A 20,028-nucleotide genomic window follows, 5' to 3' on the forward strand; every position below is an offset into this window, starting at 1 on the left:
ATGAGACCGAATGTTTTTTTTTGTGACAAATGATAACTTAGTTGCTAATGTAAATCAAACTTGATATATGCTGCTAAATTTGCAGATGCTAAATTAAAATAGACCAACTCACTTTCTGGAGGTATACTGCCCCCGTCTGTTTGGAGTGTGGAGTATGAATTGATTTTTTTTTTGGCGGATATTTTAAATGGTCCCTTTAAACAATAAACCGACACAAAGACATTAATTCGTATCATTCCACATACAACAATGTCGTAACGGTCCTCTTTCTCCACACTTGTAAACACTGGGGCGTAGTTTCGATACGTCATCCGTGACCTATTAACGTGATGACGTATTACGCAAGGTTGCGCCGGAAGACTAGAAGTTGCGGTTTAAAAGTGCATATTTTTTTATTTTTCTTGCCAATCGTTTCACTAGATCAGACCCTTATGCCTCGTTTGAGATTGTTTAGAGTCCTGTGAAACTGCAATTTTAAACTGCATTAAAACTGTGTTGGGGTCCATTAAAGTCCATTAAATGAGAAAAATCCTGGAATGTTTTCTTCAAAAAACATAATTTCTTCTTGACTGAACAAAGAAAGGCATCAACATTTTCAGCTGGCGCTGAAAAATATTCAACTTTGGGTGAAAAGCTCAGCAGCTCTCACACAGCCATCCAATCACAGTGGAGGAGGGGCGGGATAAACATCACATCAACCAACCGACGCATCGTTTAACAACTGATAAACAAAGCAGAAGTATCACAGCAACCATAGCGCTTGGTTCATAAAAGCTGTCAGTCGGCTTCCGCCTGCCATTTTTTCAGCTGCATTTAAAAGTTTGGTGTGCACACCCCCTAAGAGGGTTTTTATATGTAAAAAATTTGATGTATTTTGTTTACTCTGTCCTTCCTCATTGTCTCTTTCTGCTTCTACAGTAATGCAGTTTGGAAAAGGCAAATCATGCTATTACCGGTTTTTGACTAAAGGCCAGCAGTGGATTTGGCTCCAGACAAACTACTACATCACTTATCACCAGTGGAACTCACGGCCAGAGTTCATTGTGTGCACACACACTGTTGTGAGTTACAGTAACCAGCTCAATGTCATCTCCACCCTACAAATATCCACAGTGACCTTACTTCTACTCTTCAATTTTTGTCTATAGTTACGCCGAAGTGCGAGCAGAGCGAAGGAGAGAGATGGGCATAGAGGATTCCCCTCCGGAGCTCACCGGAGACAAGGTGAGATGCTACTGAGAAATCACTGACATATACTTCATAAGTCAATTAATGTGGCACAAAGGGTAAGAGTGTAAAATACACTTGACCGTCTTGCAGACTTCATGGAAATGCATGAGACTCACGACCTACTAAATGCACCATTTCGGTTAGATAATGCACATTGAAAATGTAGAAGTGAATATTGTGTAGATTAGGTGTCGTCATTTTATTATACATCTGGCAGTGACTAACAATATTTAATCCGGCTCACATTCTATCTCTGCAGATGTCTCTAAACACTGGCTCTGAATCGCAATTGAACACCTCCTCTCTGAAGGAGGCACTGGAGCGTTTCAGCAACAGCCGAACACCCTCAACCTCCTCACGGAGCTCCCGCAAGTCTTCGCACACAGCTGTCTCTGACAACACCTGCACTTGTAAGTTTAAAATCAAAAATGTGTCAATAAAATGATTTTGGGCAAAAATGAACAATTCGTAACTAGTTGTTTATTTCCTCAGCCACTCCTTCTAAGCTACAGATGGATATAAGCACTCCGCCCCGGCCGCCCACTGTTGACATGACGCCACAGCGTCGCTCGTCTGTCAGCACTCAGGTGAGACTTTCTTCAAAATTCTAAGCTCTTCCTGTATTATCCTTAGGGCTGGGACGATAACCGCGTCACCGCATCACCGCAGTAATAAGATGACTACCGCGGTGCTGAGGTCATCATCGTCATCACCGCACTTTTTTATATTTTCATTATTTATTTATTTTGCTGGTGAAAGTTACAGAAGTCATATTCTGTATGATATGAACTATACACAAAAGTCATTGTTAATCATAATTTAATGTCTTCCATCCTGTGTTCAGGGCTTCTAGAGAAAAAAAACAGCTTTCCGCGCAAGAGGGGGGAATTAAACATATATAGGGGTTTATTATGTCCGCGTGTCTAATTATTGTTATTTAATCACTTAGTTTCAGTACTTGGTGTCTACAGAAAATGTTCAATTAAATACACACAAATAGCCTACTGTCACGGGCGCAACCTTCTTAAACATGAAGCCATTAATTTAAGCGAGGCATGCCCAGGTGCTCTGATATTTCTTGCATGCCATGGAACCAAACCAACTCACTCACTGCGCGAATAACTAAATCTCAAGTGCATCTCACAGCCACGCGCATTACATTATTCAGGTGCAAGAAGGTGTCCAGGTAGCACGAAATGCGGGTTGGTGATGATAATAACAGCATAATTATTTAAAACTATAATGGGCAAACGTGCCAACTATCGTTATGAAGGCTAGCGTGATTGGCTGTAGACCTATCTGACTATCGTATCGAAGAAATGCCACAATCTAAAATCACATCTTTTGATGATTAACTATCATGTGGCGTTTGTCGGACTTGGGAGCACCAAACATACCTTTAGTAAAGCATAAAACTTCAGCCCAGCAACGACAGTTGGAAATCTCCAAGACTTTTGCGAGATGAGCGAAGTACCAAAGGGACAGCACAGCAGTCAGGCAGGTGAGCGCTAACATACAGACAGCGTGACTCGCTAATGGTTTAAACTAATTTCTCCAGCTCAGGATCAAAAAACTCTTATTACGTTCTTGATAATGTAAATGGACAGCAGAAATTTAAAGCATTGCTTGGAGTATCTATAAGTTTTGCGCAGTTATTTACGGGATGATGCAATAGGCTATTTTGTTTCGTATCTGCTTTGAAAAATTCTAATGAAACATATTAACTATAGTAACATGAAATAGTATTTATTTTCGATATCTTTTGAGTTTAATATGAATTATGGAACAGTTTTTGTCATTGGTTGTAACCCATTTTATTGTGCAATAAATTATTTAACGTTCAACCAGTTACGTTTGGAGGAATGCGTTATATGCACGGAGTGTTACCCGAAAAACACTCTAAAAATGTCTAAAGAAATTGAAATCAAGGTTTTGCTTACAAGAAACAATGTTAAGCTCGACATGTTCTGTCTAGTTTTTTTCTGGTTGCTTTTTTATGATATGTATTGTACAAAATGGGTTATAAACAATGACAAAAAAATTATATAATTCCTATTACGTTCAAAACATGTATATAAAAAGCTATGGAAATACATATTATTTCATGTTTTTAATAATAAATAAGAATACTGTTCCCCGATGCTTTGCCGGGGGTTATGGGGGGGGGTCTGGTTTGGGGTCGCTTGGGCTTTGGGGGGTTACTGTTGTGCAGTTAACCGCATAACCGCGTGATTTTTTTGATGCTTCACCGCGGTGAGAAAAAAATCCTAACCGTCACAGCCCTAATTATCCTATACATTAAATTTACAACATGTGTTTTAGTATCATTCCTGGTGATTACTGAGATTTCTTTTGTGTTAATAGTCCATGAGTTCCCAGAACACCACTCAGACTGGCTCTTCGGTCCAGATCAGCCAACAACAACCACAACCACAGCAGCAGGTTGAGTCGAATGCCCTGGTGAGAATACACCTGCTCAGGTTTTATGCGGTTTGGTGTGATATAGGCAAAGGATCTTTTAGGTTGTTTTTAGTATTTTGTTTCATGATTCAAGTCATCAGATTATACTTGAAGATAATTTCACACCTAATTCTGTAAGCAGTGACTGTGTGACACTTTTAAAACACTTATTGATCTGTTGGTTTGGGCATTCAGACATTTATGGCACTTTTCCATTGCATAGTACCCCACGGTTTGGTTTGGGTTGGGTCAGCTTATTTTTGGGGGCTTTTCCACTGGGTGCAGTACGTAGTACCCGATTTTTTTTTTTAGCACCACCTCAGTCGGGGTTCCAAGTGACCGTAGCTGATAACAAAACGTGACGCGAAAACACTAGATCACTGATTGGTCTGAGAGAATCGTCACTACCAGCATCATCGCTATAATGTAAAAGATTAGCTTTACCTTAATGCTAGCTTGCGCTGTATCGAGTTAACCTGTTGTTATCTGTGCTTTGCTGTAAGTCCCCAAACTCCCTTTTAGCGATGAAAAACATCCACAGGTTGGAATCAGGAACACCATAACAGTTTTTTTCAGATTTGCAGTTTGTGGCGGCACATTCGCGACACGCAAGTTTGCATATATGCTTAAATGAGCCTCAGCGGAACGCGACGACTGACGCCACGAGTGTTTGTACAGAAACAGAGGTAGTGATAAACGCAATGTGCAAACATCTATTTGTGGTGGTCAATTTTAATTTTGTGGCGGACTGAGAAATAAATGAATGTATGGGAATGTACAACGACGCTCTCACTTGTATGATGTCACAGAAGTAGGCAGCGCAAATATAACGACACGCATATAATCCCTTCCACTCCGAAGTGTTACTAATCTCGATGGAAAAGCTTACCCCGCCAAAGTGAAGTGAGCTGACCCGACCTGACCCAAACTAAACCGTGGGGTACTATGCAATGGAAAAGCGCCATTACTGACATAACATTGCTATTATTTATAAGTGCACTAACCCCATGACACTGTTATTGTTTCTGTGTTATGTCTGTAGTTCTCGGCACAGTTGAACGCGATGCAGCACCTGAAGGATCAGCTCGAGCAGAGGACACGCATGATAGAAGCCAACATTCAAAAACAGCAGGACGAACTGAGACAGATTCACGAGCAGCTACAGAGAGTTCATGGACAGGGAGCTCCGGTACACACACCTATACATTCACATTTACATCAGTTACATTACATGCATTGAGGAGACGCCTACTGTAGCTGGAAGAGCATTGCGCTTTCAATGTTTTCAAAAGTTCATGGGTTTGATTCCCAGTTCGATTAAAATGTATACCTTCAATGTACTGTAAGATGCTTTGGACAGAAGCATAGGGATATTTATTTTAGTACATTTTCCCAACCGTAGCTTGTTTACTGAACATTAACCATTAACTGATAATATTAATATTTAAGACAATTGTCTGTGACCTGGTAAAAACAATACAAACGTTTTATTTTATTTGAACGTGCAAACAGCTCCAACAAAACCAGGATTCATACTTTTTCAAATTTGCATGCAACACTACATTAACATTATCAAAAAGCATGCGATCAGTCCAGAGAATATCTAAAGTCGGCAGCTGCCTCTTTTTTTATCTATCACTGTGGCCATTTCTAAAGCAGGACATGTTATAAAAAGTTTACCGTATTTGCCTCTTATTTCTCTGTTCTCTGCTCTGTGCAAAAAGAGAGATGTTTATGGGCAGGGTCTATAGGACAGAGGCGATCAGCAAAGGTCATTCCGGACGCGAGACGGATCACGTCATCTTGCGCACATACACGTGTCTCCGTGCAGCTTCCAAACCATATTCAAGCATGGACATATATGCAGTACAAATAATTTCTCATACAAATGATTACTTTACCAGATTGTCAGTGCAGCATTATTTTGCGTAATTTAAAGGAATAGTCTACTCATTTTCAATATTAAAATATGTTATTACCTTAACTAAGAATTGTTGATACATCCCATCTGTGTGCGTGCACGCAAGCGCCGGAGCGCGCCGCGACGCCCCGATAGCATTTAGCTTAGCCCCATTCATTCAATGGTACCATTTAGAGATAAAGTTAGAAGTGACCAAACACATCAACGTTTTTCCTATTTAAGACGAGTAGGTATACGAGCAAGTTTGGTGGTACAAAATAAAACGTAGCGCTTTTCTAAGCGGATTTAAAAGAGGAACTATATTTTATGGCGTAATAGCACTTTTGGGAGTACTTCGACTCAGTCAGCTCCCCTTCTCCCTCTCATAATGGGAGAGGGAGGGTGTTACTGCGCCGAGTCGAAGTACTCTCAAAAGTGCTATTACGCCATAAAATGTAGCTCCTCTTTTAAATCCGCTTAGAAAAGCGCTACGTTTTATTTTGTACCACCAAACTTGCTCGTATAACTACTCGTCTTAAATAGGAAAAACGTTGATGTGTTTGGTCACTTCTAACTTTATCTCTAAATGGTACCATTGAATGAATGTGGCTAAGCAAAATGCTATCGAAGCGTCGCAGCGCGCTCCAGCGCTTACGTGCACGCACACAGATGATAGAGGGATGTATCAACAATTCTTAGTTAAGGTAATAACATATTTTAATATTGAAAATGAGTAGACTATTCCTTTAATGTCTGTAGGCAACAAATACTTTTTTCTTTTAACTGATAATATTAATCTGTCATAAATTCTTATTTTCGGTTAATGGTTAACTTGTCAAAATGAACATCCCTAGTAAAATGCATAAATGTAAGTATTTTATTAAAAGAGACTTGCAAACAGGATATTATAATTTTTCCTGGTAATCGAACCCATGTCTTTGTCATTGTTAAAGGACAACACCACAGTTTTTCAATATTTTACTATGTTCTTACCTCAACCTCACAAATGAATACATACCTATCTTTATTCAATGCGTGCACTTAATCTTTGTACAGCGCGTTGTTAATGTGTTAGCATTTAGCCTAGCCCCATTCATTCCTTAGGATCCAAACAGGGATGAATGTAGAAGCTGCCAAACACTTCCATGTTTTCTCTATTTAAAGCAGTGGTCTCAAACTCCCGGCCCGCGGGCCATTTGCGGCCCGCCCTCCCCCTCTCTGCGGCCCGCGTCACCTTTCAACAATATAACGTAATCTGGCCCGCAGAAAGATTTTTATTTAAATTCGTTTTTTTTATTTAAACGTTTAAGGGTTCGGTCACATGTCGCGTCTAACAACGCGAGTTAAAACGAGTCGAGGCGTTTCTTAAAGTATGTTTACTTTTCAAAGTGCTTACTTGGGAGCGGAGGTTGCGCAGCGTGGGATCGCGTCACCCGTTGCTACGCAGCCACGAGCGCGCGCTCCGTGATGGCGAGGGTAACGGAAAGCGTGATCGAATTTTAATTCCTCTCGCGTCAATCATATCATTGTCACAATGCGATCAGTTCATCTGATCGCGACTTTGTAGTGTTTGTCCAGAGAAGATTTGTTACTTCCGGGTGGATACTCTGTTACTCAGAGAAGAGCTGGTGTGGGGTTATTACCGTAGTTCACATCAAGTCACAGCTTCTAATGGAGACACCGCAGTGGGAGATGTACTGCAACAGTTTAATATTAAACTACGGATGAGAAAATGACCCATCAAAGTGCCCAGGTTAGGAAAAGAGGAAAGATGAGGAGAAATTACAGAGGATACAACTATGTACACTTCTATATATAATGAAATATATATGAAGTATAATACATTATCTTGCTTGCTTATACATAGAGCAGTATTATTTATTTTTACTGTCCAACTAGCTTATGTAACATTGACTACCCATCCAAATGTTTTAGGATCACTTTCACTTTCAATCAAATATTTTTCTAAATATTATAGCAAATTCATTAAAACGGTGGAATAACAAAAAGGAACATAATGAAGTCAATACTATGACTGAAAACAGTCAAAAATAAATAAAAACAGAAACACGTACTGTTGGTAATTTTTTTTTAATAATAGTTTATAAATGTATAGGAACATTTGTTAGTTTTAATAGGCCTTAGTTAATAATTCAAAGCCTAATAAGGTTAAGAAAATATTTACTTACTTTTATAAAATAATGTATATTAAAAAATAAAAAACACTGTTTATATATTTTCAAGTATTATTATACATTAAAAAATATTTTAAAGAAATATTGTACTTTTTTGAACGTTAAAATAGCTCTGCGGCCCTCTAATGAAATGTCAGTCTCAGAAATGGCCCCAAGCCAGTTTGAGTTTGAGACCCCTGATTTAAAGACTGTTACACGAGTAGTTACACAAGTAAGTATGGTGGCACAAAATAAAACGTGGCGATTTTTTAAAAAATAGATAAAAAATTAGAACTATATTGTATGGCAGAAGAGCACTTAGTTTGCAGCACTTCGACCTTGGGCGCAGTAATATTTATGGAATTTTGAGCGAGGGGGGGAGTAAACATGGAAGTGTTTGGTGGCTAAATTCATCCTTGTTTGGATCCTAAGGAATGAATGGGGCTAGGCTAAATGCTAACACATTCACGATACGCTGTACAAAGATTAAGTGCACGCATTGAAAAAAGATAGGTATGTATTCATTTGTCTAAGTGGAGGTAAGAACATAATAAAATATTAAAAACTGTGGTGTTTTCCTATAATGCCATGCTTTACCAATCAAGCCACAGGAAGGCATACGTGTAGGGTAACAATAACTTATGAATGTTGTGTTTTTGATTCATATGGTGTATTTCAGATGATAGTACAGCAGCCAGGGGGTGGATTCAGCGTGCAGTTGCCGCAAGTCGGTGGAGCTCAAACTAGCATTGTAGGTGTTGGGACGCAGCCCGGGGTCGTAGCTATACAGGGTCAAAACGTGACAAGCACAGCACACTGTGGGACTTTTACACAGCAACAAATACTTCCCCAACAGCAGCAGCAGCAAGCTTCACGACCCCTGCAGCCGAATCTACAGAGCTCATCTGTTACGCAGGTGAGTCTCAGTCATTTCTGGTTAACATTTGCTGTGATGACAACTCACAGACTTATTTGACTAACTCTGAGACTTATTTGATATGGTGGGTAATTGTGTTACAACTGAAAAATGAGAATTGTATTGTTGCTAAGACTTGAACGCAGGTATATTGTGTAGATTATATCTGGATTTGGTGCATAGTAGCAAAGGAATATAGATTTGCTAGACTCCGGCAGTACCTTTTACAAGTAGCTGTTGAAAGAGTTCATTATTTGTTATATTTAGTGGTTCATATAAAGACATCGTCTGAATAAATGACATCATCATTTCTGTCTCTTTCCTTGTTTTTCTCAGTGTGGTCCAGTATATAACACAATGATGATAAGTCAGCCTGCTAATGCCAATGTTGTGCAGATACCCAGCGGCTTGGCACCAAAAATCAATCAGGGCAATGCAATAAACAGGTACATGTCAAATATCTGCTTAGACACTGCAAGACACTGCTTTTTGAAATTTCCCTTAAATTTGGTTACCGATTTAGACAAGCCCTCTTTTTTCACCCTTCAAAGACATCATTGTAACAAAACTGTAATCTGAGATGGAGCAGAAGCATTATCTTACTGTATTAAAAAGGTGGTTGACAACATCTCTTTTGCATGTCAATATCTAATAAAGTTAAATATTTGCATTTGGCAGATGCTTTTATCCAAAGCGACTTACAGTGCATTAGAGCTACAGATTTTTTTATCAGTATCTGTGTTCCCCGGGATCGAACCCATGACATTTGCAATGCTAACACAATACTTTACCAGTTAAGCTACAGGAAAGGTGTTTTACTATTAACATTTAACTTTCTGATTATATGAGCTGTCCTGTAAACATGAAAAATGATTGATAGATGTTTCTAAGTCTTCTCATTGGCTAAATAAATCTAACTTATTTTATGGATTTCTCTTTTTGTCTCCTCTCGGTTCATTCGTACCATTTTCAGGTTTCCAGCAGGACAGCAGTTGGTCACGAAGATAGTGACGGCTCCAATGGCATGCGGTGCTGTCATGGTACCAACATCGATGTTCATGGGTCAGGTAGTGACAGCGTACAACCCGTTTGCACAGCAACAAGGTCAGACGATAGCACTGCAGACTCAGTCCACAGACTCACAGGCTCAAGCTACCGCATTACAATCAAATCAACAGCAGGGGGCGATACAACAACAGAATAAACAGCAGCAACAGTTTGTGCAGGTAAGAGAACATGGATACTTAAAGAGGTTCATGTATGTTTACTGAGGAGAACATCTCAATGGTTATGTTTACATGCACAAATTTTTGTCAGTCAGACTGAATTTAAAATGATTGCAGGTTTAGATGTACCTTAAACATTGCAATCAGATTAAAATGTTTGTTTACATGTAAATTCTATATAATCCGAATCAAATGTATGCACAAGCGCACAGCCAGGGTTGACAGATTCGCATATGAAACTATCCAATGGACATTCAGAACTAGCCCAAAAGCATCCCAATGATACCATACGAAATCTTTTGATCTTTAACCCGCAGTTAAAGGAACAGTATGTAGGATTGTGGCCAAAACTGGTATTGCAGTCGCAAAACTTGTGGCTAAAACGGGTACTGCAATCACACTACTGGTGGCCAATACACAAAATGACAACATAAACATCAGTTGAGGGCTGCAACTCCACTTTTTAAATGACAATATCCTGGCCGGACCACTGTTGTCAGTGATATAAGAATATTAAATAAAAATGATTTCTTAATGTCTAGTGACATATCAGGGCCATTTTATGATTAATTAATATAAATTTCTTACATACTGTTCCTTTAAAAATGAATTTGCTGAAACAGTTTAAAAGTAGCCCAAATCTTAAGGCAGCATCTCTTTTTTAATTTCACGCTTTAGCTGTGTCCTAATTCGAAGGCTGCGTCCTTCTAAGGTCGTATTTTGAGACAGATTGTGTCACAGCAGCGCGACTTAAGGCTAGTAAGGCCATCCCAATTCGAAGGAGGTTTAAAATTAAGCCTCAAAATCTGTCTTTATTTCTCTGCACTGTTAAAGGTAGGGTAACACATTTTGAAAAATGCTAACGGTAGCCACCTAGCAATGAAATCCCACCCTCAATTCAAATCGCCATCCAAAAACTTTGCAGTACAAAGTGAATAACACTTCCAAAATAACCAACATAAACAACTGGTTTACATCAGAATTATTTTAAGCGCACGTTCCGTTGTGTAGACGTTGTAACTATATTGTTAATCCGTAAACGAATACAAAATTCATAAGCAACACAATGTTTCATCAACGTAGAATATCTGAATCCATCTCAGACCTGCCAACCTTTACGCATTTTGCGTAACAGATACGCATTTAGACATCAAACTACGCTGCTACGATTTGTCACTTCAAAATACGCGAAAAGCCTTTGGTTGCTTTGAGTTAAACTGTCTGTGCATTTGCGCACTAGGCAACTCGTCTATCTGTGTAACCGCATTGGGCAGCAACCTGTTGGGAAAAGACGACGTCGACCAATCATAGCGCTAGTTTTAAACTCTTCAAAACGGAGAGCGGGGAGCCGTCGAAGCGAATAACGAAAATTACGAAATTGTTTTTCATCCCGGTCCATCTTCATACTGTGACTTGTTTTACAAGGGAGGATGGTTCTAAACACCGTTTTTAAAGGTAAATGGGCAGGGTATGGGAATTGTGAATTGGATCCATTGTAATAAGCCTGCCAACCAGGGGCGTCTAGACGCCTTTTACTGTTGTACGTGCCCCAGTGTAAATCTGTTGTACCCAGTGTCCTATGTTGTGCCTCAAGTTTAAGTTTTTACTTTATTTGCCAGTATATTCATTTACATTGTTAATCGCGCCAAAAAAACTGAGCTATATGAACCGTAATTCACGCTTGTAAACACGTTGCAGTCCCACGTTAACGGAAAAGACAAACTTGCGCGAGCACGCAGAAATCGACGTCCACGAGCGGAGCCTCTGTGTTTACTTTTTGTAGCACTCAGCCGCCGCTCACTCAGAAGAGCATGTGATGTGAGGCACGCGAGAAAACATGACAAAACAAAAGTACGCTTCTGAATTTAAATCAATCTTATTCTTACTCGATTGTTACTGGCTCCTGTCAATGTACATCAGATTTTTTTGTGCAGAGCAGGGAAATAGAAGTATAGATGATGAGGGAGGTAAAACGAACTATATGCTCAGCCAGTCAAAACCAAGTATAGAGGTTTGCATTATTGCTGAGAAAATCAATGTTTGTGTACTGTTCTGTATTGTCAGATATGACATTACTGTTTAGTTCACTAGATCTACTTTAGGACACTACATAAACAGTTGGCATCACTGCTGAAAAAAAAGCAGTATACCAGCAAGACCAGAGGGCTATTTCATAAAACTCGCTTGGAAAAGCGAGGATTAAAGTTACAAACTCGACTTGAATTAACCTAACAAATGAGGCGAGGCTAAAGCGGTTTCAAAAAAGGCAAATGAAGCTTACGCAATCCAACTAATGTGATCCAGATTTCCCTAGTCAAGATAATTGCGCGTGCACGCTATTCTTGGGCAGCCCTAGAGGTCGAGCGTGGATCAAATCGATCAAAGTTAAAGAGAAAGCGGTCATTTTTGATAAAAATGTATGAAAATGTACTACTGACTGAAAATTATAATACTGCTGCAATAAACAAACCCATAAAATAGTTAAAAAGTCCTTATGGATTAAATCCCTGCACGCAGAAACTAAATTTAAATATATTGTCTTGTTGTTAAATGGATCACATTAAAAGTATGAAACACCGTTAGAAATGATGGCCCAGTGGTTAGTGCTCTCAGCAGCGCATGCGGGGATCCGGGTTCGATCCCCGTCAATGCTTATGTGGCTATACTTTGCTAATTTTTATATGCTGTACTTTTAAAAAATAACACAAATCTTAACTTTTAAAAGACAATTTGTAGTTTACTAAGTAACCTATATAATACATATTTAGCAAATGAATGATTTTAATACATTTACAGTAACTTTAAATGTAACTTACATTTATTTTTTTTATTTGGGGGTACATTTCAAAAGCAGCAACTTGAGTGGACAATAAAGTAACAGGTGAAAATAAAATATAAATATATTGTTCATAAGAAGTGTAGTTGATTTAAGCATAATCATATGCTAGAAGAAGTGTCTAATCTCATAATGTTAGCTGCCAAAGATGTTAACTGGCAATGAGGAGAGCACTGGCATCTATCAGCAGCACAGCTTTTACTCCTGCAGATGAACTGTGCTTGAAAGAAAAAAATGGGGTCACTGAGAGCATGGTGGGTGAACAGCATATGCATTTCTGAATTAGTAGTACAAGAAATGATTGTGTAAAATCATATATGTTACACATATTCTTGACCAATCATTATTACTTGACTTGACTTGATGTTACTTAAAACATTTTTGATGGCAAATTATGTGTGCGTTATAGAGCCACAAGTCATCATGTTAAACCCTGGGAGTATGAGAGATTTTAAACCACTGGTTTATTATCACACTGTTAAAAAATTAGCTGTAGTTATGCAGCTGTTTGCCAGTAACTTATGTAGATTTAAAGGTTTATTATTTACTGGCAACAGTTTGTTCAAAGTTAAATGAACATTAAACATTAACAAGTCTATGATTTTACAGCATAAAACTATAAAATAACAGCCTCATGCAAAGCATTTTGTGAACCAGAAATCCTCATGAACCTTTTTCTGTTGTTTCCTTCATATTTTGGTTCCCAGAATGCTTTGCATGAGGCTGTTATTTGATGGTTTTATTCTGTAAATAAAAAGACTTGTTAATGTTTAATGTTCATTTAACTTTGAACAAACTGTTGCCAGTGGATAGCATACATATAGATCTGCAGTAGGTTACTGGCAAACAGCTGACAGTAATACTGTAAGTTCTACATAATTTTTTAACAGTGTAGTGTTAGGTGTTGATAGATAAACAGAGTTTTATGAATGGTTACAGGGTGAGGATCAGTCGAAGAAAAGCCTGAGGTATAAGCACATTATACTGTAAGTCAGTACAAGCCTTGTGAGCTGAAAAAATATTGTATGCAGGACACTAACAATCTTCTCTGTGATAAAAAAAGAATTTTAACTCATTACAACAAAATGCCAAGAGCATACCATCACATAATTATATTGTATTCCTTCAGCCATGCAGACACCATAATTTTTTTTTAAATTTCAAGAAAAATGTAACAACTAGAGAAAGATACAAATACTGTAGATCTTTAAAATAATGTGCATTTTTATGCACACCAAGCATAAAAATTAAATGACTGTACTTGACTTTTGTGTGTTGTATATTTAAATTAAATTTCCTCTTTGTGTGACAGACAATCTTAAAAAAAAAAAGATATATATATTTCATCAATACGTTTCAATTATATTAATTTAGATACATCTTAAATTTGTTAATGAACTATTATCCTTAGTTAAGATTATCATTTATATTCAACATTTGATAGGCCTATATACCATATTATGAAACACATGTCTATATTTTATTAATTATTATTGTAACAAAATTTATCAAATTTAATATATAAGTTGATTTTCTTTAATTGTTAGATTAATAGTGGTTAATAAAGTCAAATAAAATGTCAAAGAGTCAGCTGTAATATCATTGCATTTACATTTCAGTGTTAGTGGAAGTCTAATTAAGCAACAATGAGGCTTAGCCTGACAGTTAGCCTGCTCCGGACCAGGCTAGTTTTCAAGCATAAGTTTCCATAGTAACCGGGGTTGAACTAGTTCAAGTTTGTTTTATGAAACAAAATCCACCGGCAATAAGCCAGACTTAACAAAATAAGCCTGGCTTATTCTGTAATCTAGTTTTATGAAACAGCCCTCAGCATATGTTGTGTTTTGTTGCTGGTTTGCTGGTGACCAGCATAGACCAGCTTAATTCTCATGGTGATTTGGTGCTGGTTTAGCTGGTGGTTATCATCAGCATACCAGCACCACCAAGACCATGTTGTGTTTTGGTGCTGTATGCTGGTGTCCACCAGCTAAACCAGCATGGGAATCATGCTGGTTTATGCTGTTTTTTCAGCAGGTTTAAACACTATGCTGATAAAATACACAAAAGGATCATCCACATATGTTTTTTATTGTAGTAGCAGCTAAGTAATGTTATTGTAAATTTGTGTAAAAGACTCATTATCATCAGTACTGTAGAATGCACATTTGCTAACATGGCATTTATGCATTAAAACATATTAATACTGTTCATGTTAGGTATGTTAAAGAAAAAGTAGTGGTAGGCCTGCTGTGCCCCATTAGAGGTTCATGTCAATGTGCCTGCTGGAATATAAAGCAAGGACATAGCATGCTATTTGTTGATTCTTTGTTATTTATAATGTCCCATGTATTTAAGACATATGCCATAAGCATATTGTTTAATAGGCATATTTTTGGAGGTTGCCTTTTCATTAAATGAGTTCTTCATAGCCTACTTGTATGTTGAAAGACTAGATATGGTGGTGAGTGGGAACAATTTGCTTAGTAATAAGTTGTAGTAATAAGTCATAAGTAAGCATGTGAACTCAATTACTACTGATCAGCAAATGTGCCTGACCTCGCGCCGCGCCGCTGCGGTAAGTTGCTACTCAAAAAAAATTCCAAGGTTGGCAGGTCTGCCATCTCAATACAAACATATCGCGTACCTACCTTACCAAAATAAACCCTTTCAGACCCTTTGCCTCCTGCAGCTGTTCGCATCTCGTGGGCATTCAAATTACGCTTACGTATGAGGGACAAAAAAGAAAACGTCCGTTCGGACCGAAATCTATGATTGGTTGAACATTTTTGGTCCTACGCCTTTCACAGATGACATAAATTTCTACAAATACATTTAAACATCTTAACACAGTGATTGCTATCAGGATGTGAGGAGACATTTTAGATTTCACAAGCAAGACGACGACGATAGTGTTGTGTCTTTTTAATTTCTTTTTATTAATTACCCACTTGTAAACTGCTGTTCACTGTTCTTTTTATTAATATAGTATTTGTATTAAATCTATATTCATTGAGTTGAATCGAGAATCGAGTATTAAAACCGAGAACCGGAATCGAAAATTGAATCGAGAATCAAAATATCGAAATATCTGAATCAATACCCAGCCCTAATGTAAAGTATTTTTGCATCAGATTGAGAAAAAACTACGATTCACCCGTTTACATGTTGATCGGTGATCACAGATCAGAACTAGACCACCCCTTTCAATATGATCGAAATTTGCATTTAGTTAACTTCAATCGTATTGATTAGTGTGTTTACATGAAGGCTTTTCAATCTGATTGAGCCATCAATACTATTACCAACAAACAGATTAGTTGGTTGCATGTAAACATACCTATAAGCTATATGTGTGAATAGACAGCAGCAACAACATAAACAAACGGCTTTTGTTGACTCAACGCAACTACCAGTAGACTTCCACATAGTATCAATAACAACAGAGTCCTTTTACAGTAGATTATTTCTGATAACAATCGAAATAAATGACAAGTAAATTACCTTCATTCGTATATCATATCTAACGTATATTAACTATTACACTAAGCTAACTTTACTGTGTAAAATGAATGTATACAGTACAATGTTAGCTACAGGTCCTTCAATTCTAGCCTGGCTGCTAAACCTCTCTGCACAGTTGTGATCCATGCACGTCGTCTCCCCTTGTCTTTAGCAAACCAAAACATTTTATTTTCAATAAGGTATTTGTTTCAGAGATGAGTTTAGCCAATACCCAGACCGATGAATTAATACAGACCATTCAGGCACTTCCAGTGAAACCATATATAGGCATCTAGAAATGGTTGTCAAGATGGATAAACCATTGGTTATATATTGTTTTTTTATCCAGATTTGGTCATACTTTTTTTTTTTTACTTAAACATCTTATTTAGTTGTATTTTTGAATAACTGAAACTGGTTCTTGTCATGAACCACATAATTTGGCATAGGGCTAGGGCTAAAAAAAGGGGAGAAAGTTTGCTTTTGGTTTATCTGTAAATCTGAATGAGCAAAACAACCGACCTGATATAATAACAGATTGCAGCGTTAAAGGAATAGTCCATTTTCTTTAAAAAAAAATCCAGATAATTTACTCACCACCATGTCATCCAAAATGTTGATGTCTTTCTTTGTTTAGTCGAGAAGAAATTATGTTTTTTGAGGAAAACATTCCAGGATTTTTCTAATTTTAATGGACTTTAATAGAGCCCAACATTTAATACTTAACTCAACACTTAACAGTTTTTTTCAACGGAGTTTCAAAGGACTATAAACGATCCCAAATGAGGCATAAGGGTCTTATCTAGCAAAACGATGTCATTTTTGAAAAGAAAAAGAAAAAATATGCCCTTTTAAACCACAACTTCTTGTCTAGGTCCTGTCCTGTGTGACCTAACGTAAATGCGTGGTGACGTAGGGAGATCACGTGTTACATATATAAAACGCACATTTGCGGACCATTTTAAACAATAAACTGACACAAATACATTAATTAGTATCATTTGACATACAACAACGTCGGAACGGTCCTCTTTCAACACACTTGTAAACACTGGGGTGGAGTTTCACGTTCGTCCTCTGTGACCTCTTGACGTCATGACGTATTGCGCAGGGTCACGCTGGCACATCACATCATTTTTTATTTTTCTTGTCAAAAATGACATCGTTTTGCTAGATAAGACCCTTATGCCTCGTTTGGGATCATTTATAGTCCTTTGAGGCTCCGTTGAAAAAAACTGTTAAGTGTTGAGTTAAGTATTGGATGTTGGGCTCTATTAAAGTCCATTAAAATGAGAAAATCCTGCAATGTTTTCCTCAAAAAACATAATTTCTTCTCGACTGAACAAAGAAAGACATCAAAATTTTGGATGACATGGTGGTGAGTAAATTATCTGGACTTTTCTTTTAAGAAAATTGACTATTCCTTTAACACATCGTCACATTTTCTCCTGTGTTTTTGACAGAGCACGCGCCTTCTTCACGGCAACCAGTCCACCCAACTGATCCTGCAGGCTTTCCCTATTCAGCAGCAGAGCACATTTACAACCTCACAACCACAACAGCACCAACTAAAGCCACAAACTCAAAAACAGCAGAAACCCGCCACATCCCACCAGACGGAAAGTAGAAGTGCCCAATCTCAGTAACCTGAAGCTATAAAAAGCATCAACCAATCGGATGGTTTATTGGTCAGGTGCTATATTAATTGAAAGCTCTTCGCAAACTGCTTTTCCCGGCAGACAGCTGGTTATTTGAAAGCTTTTAAGACAAGGAACTCTGAAAATAAAAGTACCCCTGTGGCAACCATGCTGAACATTTCACCGGACCAACAGGTGGTTCCCAAGCCTCCTTATTTATTTCATAGGCATAAGCATAGGACCGCTAGCACTGGATGGTCTTTGCCAAACACAAAATGTTTTGGTCTCAGTCTTTCACAAAGAACTGAGTCGGAATCTGTACAGTCTTGTTGTGTATCATACTGTGTACATATTATATACGACCGTAAAGGAACAAAGAAAGATATTTTATATGCTGCATGGAAAGTGTAAACTTTCATTTGTACTTCCAGTTTTTAAATATTACTTTGGGGTAACGTTAAACATTTTTATATAATGCGTATAGTAATGCTGTATGCTTTAGACCCTCCCTAATTAAAATTTCTTCACTTATAGTTAGGGACCGTCATAGTTATCGAAAGCACTTAGGTATTTTATAGTATTTCGTTTTTCTTCATAAATGACTTTATTTGACAAGTTATTGTTTTTCAATTGCGCACAAGCAAATTGCCCAATTTATTTAAATATTTAAATGCAGAGGAAATTCATTTTTACAAGTGCCAAATTTAGTTACTTTGTTGAATGTTAATGGCATACAGTAATTATCCTCTTAAAAAGTTAATGTGCACCTTTCCCCTTTACGTTTAGCACTTATTGTGTTTATACACACTAAAAAAATGACCCCTCCTTATTGCTATTGTGACCTAGTGGTTTTTGCGCATGCATCGATGTTTTACATTTACGTGCATTTTTCAAAGAAGAATGACACGACACGAATAAGCTTACTGAATAATCCTCATTTATAAATGCTGTTCTCCCTCATCATTTTGGGAGCTATGCAAAAATGCAAGTAATGCACACTTGGTGTGATTGAGCACATGAATGATAATATTGTCCTTATTTTAGTTTCATTTAAAGTTCAGAAGCAGGGTTAACGTTGAGCTTTGGAGTCTTAAAGTCTTGAATGGTCTTCCTTATAGGTGTGTGTGTGTGTGTGTGTTTTTGTGTGTGCGTGCAGGATATTATATCAGTAACACTTGTGACTCTTTCTGTATCGCTGCGAGTTGCTATTTGTTCACTACAGCGATGACCAATCAGTTCTTGCGTTGCAGTAATGAAACTTTTTAGATGTCCCCTTACTGGCTTGTTAGCTATATACCTCAGAAACTCGTATTGTTAAAAAAAATTATATATGTATGTATCCTAAGCTATTTTATTTTCATATAGAAAAGGATTTGAGTATAGACAGGACTGGTTGTATGTAGACCGGTAGCACTGTTAAGAGTTAGGAAAGTTGTATGAAACTAAACAGACTTAAAGTAGACGCCCACCTTTACTAATCTGTCCTATTATGTTTTTTCATTGTTGTGTTGTTTGTGTGTTTCATAAGATTTAGCACTTAAATCCACAAATTTGGTTCATAATGTGTGTACAATCATAAACGTTTTCCTGATAAGTTTGAACAGAGAATTTGATTAAGTCTTTGGATTGCATTTCAACCTATGTATTCAAAATAACATTTTATTCTTTATTATGTTTGTATTTCTGTATGCAACCAAAATAATGTGTTTTAGTATGATTGTTAGTTGTGCAACCCTAAAACTCCCCAAAAAAATGATTTCAGGATGTGAGTTGATAAATATTGGAATGGGTGATAATAACATAACATGGCTTTGATGTTAATTTCTTTAAGATAAAAGGGTTTGGTACAATTAACTATTTCTCAATAATTAGTGTTCTCTATATGGCAAGTGTATTTACCCCTATTAATATTATGTTTGAATAATAATGTTTATTCTGTCTTTGATTTCTGAATCGATTTGCTGTTGAAGTACAGCTCACCACGTCACTGCAAAGAATTGCTTGCAGATCATAATGCCCTTATATTGTGTGATTTTGTGAATTGGTCGGCATTGTCCTCTGTCATTTTACCCAAATCGGACCCCTTTCCCTCCATGATATCTTAAAGCAATCTTAAAAAATAAAAAACAATTATCACGTTTTTCACAA

The 20,028-nt window shown here is 37.4% G+C and overlaps 1 protein-coding gene across 3 annotated transcripts in view; it reads left to right on the forward strand.

Moving 5' to 3' along the window:
* The window catches only part of clockb (clock circadian regulator b), a 31,080-nt gene extending 11,052 nt beyond the window's left edge, over window positions 1-20,028 (forward strand). For all 3 annotated transcript variants that reach the window (XM_073864950.1, XM_073864946.1, XM_073864954.1), the window contains exons 12-21: window positions 919-1,064; window positions 1,147-1,224; window positions 1,490-1,640; window positions 1,723-1,817; window positions 3,595-3,690; window positions 4,733-4,879; window positions 8,444-8,680; window positions 9,017-9,126; window positions 9,654-9,906; window positions 17,707-20,028. In XM_073864950.1, coding sequence (XP_073721051.1) covers window positions 919-1,064; window positions 1,147-1,224; window positions 1,490-1,640; window positions 1,723-1,817; window positions 3,595-3,690; window positions 4,733-4,879; window positions 8,444-8,680; window positions 9,017-9,126; window positions 9,654-9,906; window positions 17,707-17,889 — 1,496 coding nt within the window. In that variant the 3' untranslated portion in view covers window positions 17,890-20,028. The remainder of the gene's footprint in view (window positions 1-918; window positions 1,065-1,146; window positions 1,225-1,489; window positions 1,641-1,722; window positions 1,818-3,594; window positions 3,691-4,732; window positions 4,880-8,443; window positions 8,681-9,016; window positions 9,127-9,653; window positions 9,907-17,706) is intronic.

Source organism: Misgurnus anguillicaudatus, chromosome 3 (assembly GCF_027580225.2).
Source record: "Misgurnus anguillicaudatus chromosome 3, ASM2758022v2, whole genome shotgun sequence".
Lineage (NCBI taxonomy): Eukaryota > Metazoa > Chordata > Actinopteri > Cypriniformes > Cobitidae > Misgurnus > Misgurnus anguillicaudatus.